The sequence below is a fragment of the Chinchilla lanigera genome, unplaced genomic scaffold (assembly GCF_000276665.1).
Source record: "Chinchilla lanigera isolate Chin_1 unplaced genomic scaffold, ChiLan1.0 scaffold00005, whole genome shotgun sequence".
NCBI lineage: Eukaryota > Metazoa > Chordata > Mammalia > Rodentia > Chinchillidae > Chinchilla > Chinchilla lanigera.
In genome coordinates, this window is record NW_004955406.1 from 21,275,685 (window position 1) to 21,286,695 (window position 11,011).

Genomic DNA, 11,011 nt, shown 5'->3' on the forward strand with positions numbered 1-11,011 from the left:
CGGCCCTGAGGCCCCCCAGGAGCCGCCGGGTGCAGAGGTTTGCGAGGAGACCTCCCCCCCGCCCCCGGTCAGTCCAGAGCCAGAGAAACCGAATTTGTCTTTTGTGTAGAAGAGCCAGGAGAGGCGCGGGAGCCGGGGCAGCTCTGGGCAGGCGGGGCCGGGGCTGGCGCCCTCCGGGCCTGCGGAGACCTGGTCTGAGGCCTGGAAGCGCCCCCTCCCTGGCTCCCTCAGGGGGCTCGGGGAAGTGAGCAGAATTCTGGGAATTCACATTTTTAGGCGAAGCGTTTTTGTGTGTTTCTGGAATTCCGTAGAAATTATTCTGGAGGGCTGCCGAAAATCAGACTGTGTGATAATGCCTCCCCTCCTAGGTCAGGCCTACAAGTCTTTCAGCCTCTCTGCCCCCAAGTTTCCTTATCTGCAAAATAAAGCCCTTCAAGAACGACCTTCAGAGCCAAACACCAGAATTGAAATTTCTTTGTGCAAACTCAGCCCTAAGGGCAGCTAATTCCTTCAGGGCGTGCTTCCTGGCTTTACTTTCCAAGTATTGCAGCTGTGTATTGTGGCTCTTTTTTAATCTTGAAAATAAGTTTCTCTTTTTCTGTCATCCTTTCTGTAATGGTTGGGGAAATGTGTATGTGAACGCCGTCTTGAGACAAACCTGTGTCCGCATGCACAAAAATCACAACACGTATGTTGCTATCCATACTGTTTTTGTAAGCGTTGAATTTTTAGTGCCTCAGCGCTACCTGATGGTGCCTGGCCATTATTATATTTTTTCAGGAGTCCCAGTATTTGAGATTCTGAGATTTTGCTGTTTAAAGACCCAAGAATTCACTTCCAGTGCCTTTGGTAGTGGAAAGGAAGAAGTTTGTTCTTCTGGTTATGTTTTGTACCACAAATATGGAAAAGAAATGTTGCCTGTGACCTAGCACACATAACTTGGCTTCTTTGGTCAACATGTGTTTCACAGTGTAGCACTTTCAAAGGACTCAAGTAGGTAGTTGGGGTGTATTTTGGAATGGATAAGGCACCTTGCAGATTCCTTGCTAGATTTCAGTACTGCACACTTGAAGCATTGTAACATGGCTGAAGACAGGAGGTTTCTGATCAGACAACCTAGAGTCACATCTGGCCATTACTTCTGTCCGCTTTGAGTTGGCCAAATTACATACCGACATAAAGCCTCACTTTCCTTGCCTATAAAATAGGGAAAATAAAAAGAAACACAGAGAAAGTTAACAGCTACCTTAAATTTTACAGGGATTTAGTGTGACAGCCTATGCCAAAGAGGTTAGAGTGGCATCTGGAGCACAGTAAATATATAGAAAATAGTAATTCACCTACCTTGAACACACACACAGTCCTGGAGGGTCACTGCACGGAGCTGTGTCCCGGTCCTTTTTATTTTTTTATTTTGAGACAAAATCTTGCTAAATCACAAAGTTGCCCAGGTTGGTTCCTTTGTGACCCTTCTGCTTCAGCCTCCCAGGGTGCTGGGGTTACAGCAAACACCACCACGCCTAGCTAATAATGATCATTTTGATAGGCCAGAATAATTTGAAGAGATTGGAACGTTTCTTTTCCCATAGTAACTCATTACAAATATTTGTTTGACTCACTGTAATGCTCCACATGGATTGAGTGAAAGTTGACTTAGAACTGGTAACAGAACGAGCAGTCTTTTGCAGGTGGAAAGGAAGAAGTTGGTTCTTCTGGTTGTGTTTTGTACCTCAAATATGCAAAAAGACTTCTGTGAAGTCTTCAGGTCTGATGGTTGGGAGAGGAACAGAGGAGAGGAAAATGTGGATCTCCAGATGCCAGATTACCCCATGAAAACCAAAGCCATCTTCGGTCATCACCACCAGCATCTGAGATGGGCGTGGTTTTTAAGCTTACAGCATTTCTGCCAGGTGAGTGCCAACTTTCTTTGCTAGGTATGGTAAACCTCTCTGAGCATATCCATATCCGTCCGTAGTATCCAAGGTGAATGTTCAATAAATGTTTGTTGACCACACAGAAATGACAGCGGCACCATCAAGAGAACGCGTGCTTCGAGCTGCTTTTCCGAGAATGGAAATGGATTTGCTTTGATCCTTTCATGTGACCAAGGGCGGCCTTGGTGAGGGTTAGTAGGGTAAAACATGACCGCTGACTCAGCGGTGAACAGGAGGCTTTGCCTCCTTGACCCTCCTTGCATTTACTTCAACCAACCAGTGAGGAACTAGCTGCATCCAAGGACTGACCAGGGAAGGGTAAGAGTGTGCCGGGAAGAAAAAGCAGAAGCAAGTGCTTAACTGGTTTACACCCAGAAAGCCAGACTGTACTTTTTAAGACATCCGAAGGGCTTGCTTCATCCATTAGACTTCGTGCTATCTGCTGCCCTTTGTTGTTCTTCCCCTTCTTTTCCAAATTGCCAGCACCCCACTTTCTACTCGCGCCATGAAAAGAGCATTCGGACGCTGAAACCCATGAGCGTTTCAGTCTTTTGGCAGCAAAGCCAACAAGGGGTTCTGTCCCACATCCTTTGAAGTCGTATTCCGTCTCTCTGAGTGGAGTTGCTATGTCCCAGGGGTGGGTGGAGTGGGAGAGCAACATTAGAAAGACTGTGTTCCGAGCCTGAGGAAACTGCTTGAGCTAAACACTCATCTCTCCTTCCTTCCCTCTTTCTTTGCTTCCTTCTTCCTTCTTCCTGCTCTTCCTCCTGCCCTCCTCTTGCCTTTCCTCTTCCTGAAACAGCGGCTCGCCATGTTGTCCAGGCTGGCATTGATCTCAGTCTTCTTTCCTCAGCCTACCAGGCAGCTGGGATCACAGTCATGGGCCACCCCGCCCGGCTAAATGCATTTCTTCAATTCCGTCCTGCTGCCTGACATGAAGGCCTTGGCTTGGGCTGGCTTTGCTGTGAGTTCTCACAACTTCTCTCTGGAACGCCCTGTTCCATGCAGGTGTGAAGCCCTTAGTCTACATGCTGAGAATGCTTCGCCAGGGTCCGCGTGGCTGTGGTGCACTCAGACACAAAATCAGGGTAGGACTCAAATGAACCCAGTTCTTACGCCATAACCTGCTGTTTGGGAGGTGGAGTTTTCCCTATAGATGCATGATTTCATTTCAAAGTGATAACTTTAACTTAGGCTAAAGAGATACAACTGAGATTCAGGGTGAGGGAAGACCCTGGAAACCCAACACATACTATAAACTGGTTTTTTTTTTATAAAGCAGTGTCTTTCCTTTCCAAAAGAATAGACCATAATGGAATCTTAAACCCAACCCATACAAATGCATAAGAAGAGGAACAACTCGGGAAGCTTATAGCATTATTCTTAAACTGTATTTGAGGAAGAGCTATAGGTGGCCAAGTTTTCAAATTTCATTGCACACAGGGAAAGACTAAGTTATATTTCAGTTCAGCACCGAGCACGGAGGAGTTACAGTACTTAGATATCTTGATAGTTTGATACTCTTCAGTTCAGGAGAGGAAATTTGAACTTCAACTATCAGCTGTCTCTCGACTAGTTTGTGGGTTTTGGGGGATTTTTTTGGTTTTTCTGTTTTGCTTTGCAGTACAAAACAAAGGTGCACACAGGGGCTTTTACTAAACTACATCCCTAACCCTTTTTATTTTGAGACAGGGTACCACTAAATTGCTAAGTTGCCCATACTAGGCTTGAACTTGAGCTCCTCTTGCCTCAGACTCCTGAGTAGCCTGGACTATAAGCATGTACCACCACATCTGGCTTCTGATTTGAGTTGTGTTGAACACTCATTGAAATCTTTCAAACATCTTTTAAACACTCTATTTCCCAAACTCTACTTGCTGATGGAAGATTTGGGTCTGTTTGAGCTCTAGCCCATGTCTTATCTCTACTGGGAAAATGCTTGGAAAGTTTGGAAGAATCGTTTATCATCTCACAGGGAAAAATAAATTCCACTGGGAAAATTAGAGCTGTATCATTAGAATTAGATCTTCGTATTATTTTATCTTAAAGATGAATAACTGAAGCCTAGATAACTTTTATGAAGTCCTAGTGGGAGGCATTTCACAACTTAATGTGCTTGCAAGGGTTCATTCCTTTGACAGCCTTTACCTGGTTCCTGTCCTTCAGTCTCTTCGGCCTGTGAATGGAGTTCTTGGGCCATAACTTCTGAAATTGGAAAATTTTTTCCGTACCACTTAGGAAAGCATAGAGTGCAGGGATCAACCAGTTGACTTCAGAACACTATGTTATGGATCACCCAGTGACTGGTGCGTAGGGGGCTTTCAATGTATGCCTTCTGTGTGAATAAATTAGATTGCCACAAAATAAATGCTGTAAACAAATGCTGTATAGGGCCGGGGATATAGCTCAGTGGCACAGGCCCCTGCCTGGCAAGCACAAGATCCTGAGTTCGATTCCTGGTACAAAAAAAAGCTGTACAACAGATTCTCTGAGATAACTTGGCAGGGATGGGGATGCAGCTCAGTGGTCAAGCGTGGCCTTAGCACACTTAAGACCCCAAGTTTAATCCCCAGCTGCCACACCCTCCTCCCCAAATCACCAGAGTGAAGGAATCTTTGGAGGTTGTTTTGTACATAGATCGCCTCCGCCTGCTTTCTTTGTTTTGAGAAGCTGGGATTATGTTCTTTATTCTTAAAGGATACACAGATCTATCTTGGTTTTCTTGACTGGGATATTCTCAAAGCTTATTTAAAAGTTTAGCCTTGTGTGGTGGTGCATACCTGGACTTCCAGCCTTCAGTGAGGGGAGAAAGGAACTGAGGTAGGAGGATCACCAGGAGTTCAAGGCCAGCCTGAACTGCATAGTGAGATCCTGTCTCACAAAAAATATTTTTTTAAATAACAAATTTAGCATTGATCCAAAAATTATCTAGATCAGAATGTGCCCTTTAGTTAGTACTTTTCCCAAGGAAATTCTCAGCTGGATCCAGTCTTTCCCTCTGGACTTCCAACCCCAGTAGTTGATTTGGATTCCTATTTATTCCATATTCGTCTGCCAAATTGTAATGGGAAACAAACAGCTCTAGGGCATGTTTTCTGGATGCTTGGACAGGTTTTATTCTGCTTCTGTATTTTTCCTGACCTCCATTCTCCTCTCCTCCTTTTAAACTCATTCTTGGAAAACTTGTTTAGTGGGTTGGTGAACTGGACATTTGGCCGTGGTGATGGGAACATAGTGCCCTCTGGTGGAGTATTGTGAAAATTACAAGCTTCACTCAAAATTTGAAAGGGACCGCCCCCCGCCCCACACATATACAGTGGGAATTGAACTCAGGACTTCATATTGAGCTACATCATCACCCACTTTAAATTATAAATTTTGAGACGGGGGTCACACAAGTCCCTGAGTTGGCCAGGCCATTCACAATCTTTCTGCCTCAGCCCCCCAGAGTTCTGGCATTACAGGTGTGTACCACTACGCTTGAATGGTTAAGGTTCTTTTTTTGAGTGTTCTTCTTAGGGAAGGCCTTTCTGTGACATCTTACATATGATAAATTAGTAATACACAAGTGCATTGCCTACACCAGATGTTTAAGAGATATTTTGCTGGGAGTATTGCCTGATTTCTAGGCATAATTTCATCATTATAAAATTATCTTAACCTAAAATTTTATCATTATAAAATACAGCCTCAAATGCCTGGAAATGGGTAGCTGAGAGTGACTGTGCTTTTTTTTATCATCACCTCCCAGCAATATGTAAAAAGGGTAAGGAGAAAAGGAAGCCCCCCGAAGAAAGGCCACTGAGAAGAATAAAGGGAGAAGGGCAGAGATTAGAAGACCTCACAGTCTATCCTCAGTCCTTACATGGGACTGAGCCTGAAAATTTAAAAATGAGCCAAAAGTTGAGAGTTCTCCAGATTGTCATTCCCAGAAGGGATGGGAGTTTAGTGGTGGGCACAGAAGTAACAGAAACACACCCTTTGGGGGATCTAGGTTATTGATGCTGTGCCACTTTCTCCACCAGGACCTTCCAGGAGGTCTACCTTTTCCTCCCTTCCTCCCTCCCTCCCTATTTTATTTTGAGTATCACTTGCTTTTCCATTGCCATTAGTGAAGTCACTGCGACCTGGAGGACACAGTCATTGGCTTGAGTCTTACACACCTGTGCTTGACTTCCTGTCTTGCCTCATGGGTGCTGTGAGACTTGAACAAGTTAACCTGCAGCTTCCTGGAGGTTCCTTATAGAAATATGTGTGAGGATCCAAGGAAATAGCAGAGGAAACAATTAGGGAACAGCTTGCTGGATTTTAATATCTAGCAGGAATGAGGAAGAGAGAGGGCCCATTACTAAGGAGGTGACTCAGACCTTCAGACTGTTGGTACTGCCTAGAGGAACCTCCAGCCTGTTTCCCAGCGCACTTAGAAGCAGAGCTGGGGGAGATTCTAAAACAAAAATAAACCTTTAGTAAGCATTAGCTATGTCATGTAGTCAGAGCTGTACAGGAAGAATAACACGGTGGATTTAATAGGAAGAGCTCTTGGAGAAGGGTGCCTTGGGATACCCAGAAGGCTGGTGAGGGAAGTGACTTTTATTCTGGCTGCCAAATTGCACGGTAAAAACCTGATGGCGAGATGGCACAAGGACTGGAGGGGATTGAAAAGATCCGAGGATAATGTCTAATAAATTACATGCGCAAGAGCAGTAATGGTGAAATAGGTAAGCTTTGACCGGGCTCAGATAATAAAACATGATAATGGGAGAATACCAGGCATTTAGATTCTATAAAACTTGACCTATACATACTTGTCATTAAAGTATTGTTAAAGTAACCTTATGTGCAAAACTTTGAAGTGAAGCTAGTTTTTAAAAGTTACGGGTAGGTCTGGGCATGGTGACACGCCTGTAATCCCAGCACTTGGGAGGCTGAGGCAGAAGGATTGTTTCGAGTTTGAGACCAGCCTGGGCTACAAAATGAGCTCAAGGCCAGCCTGAACTGTATTGTGAGAACCTGTCTCAAAAAGACACACACACAAAAAGTTATGGGGTAGGAAGGAGGAGACAAAAAGAACATAATTTTAACCTAAGTTGATTCTGACTTGTTATGCTCCTTCTACATGGTAGCTACCACTTCAGTGAGCAGGTAAAAGCAGGTCTACCTTTTGGATGCAGGCCATAAAAGTGCCCAGATTACCAGGATGAATTTCAAATGATTCCAGTTCTGAATTGTGAGAAATCTTTATTCCCTCAGGTAAAGGCAATCACTGGTGCCTGGAGAAGCAGTGGGGACAGTGTAACTACGGGGCTCTGCCAGGCTCTCAGCAGAGACTCCTCCCTCCAAATCCCTTCGATTTCATTCTTCTGGCCTGCATCTTTGCTGGCACAGGCTTCCCCTGGTACTCTTCCTTCCCCTCTCCCCAAATCCCACCCATGGCCCTTTCTCAAGCTCTCCTGTTTCCTTGGCAATAATCAGAGGCTCAGAGAGAAAATGCACCAGTAGATGAGAACGAGCTGCTGTCCTCCTGGACCATCGCCTTCAATGGGACCAAACAGAGTGATGTGCACACGGCTGAGAGAACCCCAGGGCACGATGGTGTGTGGTATGTGTCATGCATTCTCAGCCTGGGATCAGCGTGAGCTCTTTGAAAGGAGGGGAGCCTGGTCATCCTCCTCTGGCTGCTCCGCTTCCTGCAGCAGCCTGTAGAGAGGCCCTGGCGTGCTCTCGTGACATGGAGCTTCTTTGGACCCCATCAGCTTCAAGCTGGGGCTGTAGCAGTGATACCAAAAGGAAGAGAGGCCATAGATTCCCAGCAGGAACAGAGCATTGGTCATCACATGCCAGCAGAAGAAGGTGGTGACAAACATGATGTCACTGATGTCATTATCATCCCACGGGTAGCCAGAGATTGGTTTGTATAGAATAAAGCCCCCCTGCACCAGCCAGGAGCCCATCATCAAGAGCAGCAAAGTCTCAATCAGCTGGAGGTGAATCATCTCAGGGGCCCAGAGCTCTGCGGTCAGCACCAGCATCAACAGGAACACCACCAAGATGAGCAGAGAGTGGATTTGCAGCTCCACTCCTGATGAGCCCTTAACGTGGGACACCATGAGCAGCAGAAGCTCGTAGACGCTCAGAACCAGGGTACCTTTTTCTAGAACCACAAATCTCTGTGGTAGCACGTTCTTGCTCACAACCTCTGCACAACCATTGAGGATGAGGAGGACGAACATGGTGAGGTGCTGCCACTCTTTGGGGTACATGAACCTTGGTGGCATCTCCTTGCTCATCAGTCTGATCTGTATTTCACTGAAGCTGAGGTCATTAACCATGAAGAGAATGCCAGCCGCTATCTTTGCCCAACCTCCAAAGGATATTTTCCACAGCCTGGCCCATCTCCCCTTATTCTTGGGAGGACATGAAGGATGCAGGAGCGAGTCATTGACTATCACAGCTCTGGAGATCATGATTGCCTGATAGACCCCATAGAAGAACAGAAACAGGCCTGGGTGTACATGACCGACAAAGTTTCCCATTAAGCTGCAGATCTGTCTAACGAAGCGGGAAAGTGCGAACCTCAGGCCTCTCAAGTTATACCTTCCACCTGCTTTTATTATCTCAGCCCGCCCACTGCTCCCCCACAGACAGGAAACATTTCTTGAGACAGAGCCACATGCATGGCAGAATATGGGTTCATTGTTCCATTCCACTGCGCCTGAGGACCTAACTGGCTTCTGCCAAAGACAGAAGTTGGAGAATGGCTTTCAGGGGTTCCTCTGTATAGCCCCAGAGGAGCTCCTTGTCACAGTGGTCCCTGCCTCCCACGGCTTCCTTCCTCTTACTCTGCCAGTCTTGTCTCTGTCTCAGGAGAAGGAGTGAGGGCCATGGAGTAGAGAAGGTATTGCTGTGCAATATGGAGAAATCCTGGGCATTCATAAACTCCTGCATGTCCTTTACTACTTCTCAGGCATAACTGGTGCAACTGTAATGTCAAATGTCTTATTTCTGGACACATATTTATGAATAGGATGTATCACCGAACAATCCATGCGTAGCACCTGTCTGGCTTTTCTGTTCTTCTGAGATAAACATATTTCTTAAAGCCCACCAAGAAAACTCCCTTCCGCTCTTCTCCCTAGCCCTCCGAAATACCTCAAACACTACGCCAAGAACATCACTTGAACATCTCTACTGTCCTGTACATGAGTCTGCAAAGCCACCTCTTAAAATTGATTTTAGGGGCTGTGGTGGTTTCAGTGTGCGTGTCAGCAAAACTAAACATGAACCATATTTCCCAGAATTCCTCTCCCTGTATGGCTACAAGTTGGGCTTGCCTACAAATGGAATTTGCATGAGACTCTGAAGGTAGAAATAAAACAGCAATCTAAGTCCACCCTGAGGGTGTAGGGCGTAGGACATCACAGAGCCCATGCATCCTGTTACCAGTCTGCCAGCTCACCACAAGACCTAAGCAGTAGCCAGGCGGAGAGCTCTCCCAGCTTCCCATAGTCTGAAGAACACCAGGTCACCTGCTACTGAGGTACAAGGTGGTGAGAGGCAGAAAAGGACCCCAGTTTGTCTTAGCAGGTTTCAGTCTGTCTTTGTTCTTGATTACTGTGCGAAATATGTCTCTTCCTTACTGCTGCCACATTGAACTGAAATGACATCAGGCCCAACATGTAGCACAAGGGCAACAGCTTCCTCTAAACTCCATTACCAGCTCCCCAAAATATGTAAGGTCTTCCTTTTATGAGACACCCCTGAGCCTTATCTCTCTTTCTACATTCCTCTGATTCTGTGATACATCCCTAACTGGTACAAGAAATTACCAGGGGGTTCTTAGAACATAGATACCACAGAGAGGAGCAACTCCAATGAGCTGGCACTGGCTGTTTAAATTTTAGTGTGAAGTAGCCCCTTCGCTTCATTCTCTGTTATTAGATTAGTGTCTACTGCTCCTAGGAACACAGAGTCCTACACATTGGGTAGCAGCCACTGAGCATAGGCAGAGGTGAAGGTGGAGAACAAGGAGTTGGTGGGCATACAAAAGGGCCTGGGGTCTTTGTATTTTTGTTTTTGAGATGTACTCACTATGCAGTTCAGGTTGGCCTTGGACTCACTGTGTAGCCCAGGCTGGCCTTGGACTTGCCGTGATCTTTCTGCCTCAGCTTCCAAAGTACTGGGATTACAGATGTGTGCCACCATACCTGGCTTGATTTGTGCTTTTGCATGGAATAGGAGTTTTTCTGGGTGCAATACATTTCCTGAGGGAAATGAAAGTTCCTAGTAAATTATGGATCCTGCACTTCAGTTTCTTTTTTTTGTTTGTTTGTTTTGTTTTGTTTTTCTTCCAGTACCGGGAATCGAACTCATGACCTTGCACTTGCCAGGCAGGCACTGTGCCACTGAGCTAAATCCCCAACCCCTGTGCTTCAGTTTCTTGCATAATCATCTATCCTCACTATAAACAGTGCTGCAGGGCAGAGAGGCCATACCTCTATGCTGATAATGTCCCAGAGGGAGGAGAGTTTGTACCTAGGTCACAGGACTGTCACTGAGCTGATTCTTACCCAAATATAGATTCTTCTTTTGTGACAGGGTTATGTTTTAATAAATCCATTGGTGAAAATACTGTAAGTGAAAAATGTACTTAATACCCCTAACCTACAGAACATCATAACAATACCGAGCACTGTAGGTATCATTGTCATGGCTGGAGGGAGGGGCAGCTGGGACTCCACAGATCAACTGAGAGAACTGTACAGTCTGTGACTAGCCTAGTAAATGATTAGAATTCAAAACTTGGAGTAGTTTACCAAATGTATATTGCTTTAGCCACATCTTGAAAAATCCTTGTGTAAAGCTGGGTGTGATGGTGGACACCTGTAATCCCAGCACTCTGGGAAGCCAGGGCAGGAGGATTGCAAGTTCAAGCCTAGCCTGGAGCATTCAGTGACTTGCTGGGATCCTGACTTGAAATAAAAAATGAAAGGACTGGGCAGTACTGCTGAGAAGAAAGAAAGAAAGAAAGAAAGAAAGAAAGAAAGAAAGAAAGAAAGAAAGAAAGAAAGAAAGAAAGA

At 45.6% G+C, this 11,011-nt stretch overlaps 2 protein-coding genes across 2 annotated transcripts in view; one reads left to right on the top strand and one right to left on the bottom strand.

Moving 5' to 3' along the window:
• The window catches only part of Rgsl1 (regulator of G-protein signaling like 1), a gene marked incomplete in the record, with an annotated part of 120,989 nt that overhangs the window by 1,139 nt on the left and 108,839 nt on the right, over positions 1-11,011 (top strand). The window contains 1 exon segment of the mRNA XM_013521438.1: positions 1,690-1,910. Coding sequence (XP_013376892.1) covers positions 1,737-1,910 — 174 coding nt within the window.
• On the bottom strand, positions 7,257-9,718 carry Teddm1 (transmembrane epididymal protein 1). Its single transcript, XM_005375003.2, has one exon. It carries the CDS (start codon positions 8,465-8,467, stop codon positions 7,562-7,564), a length of 906 nt encoding a protein of 301 aa, XP_005375060.1. The 5' UTR covers positions 8,468-9,718; the 3' UTR covers positions 7,257-7,561.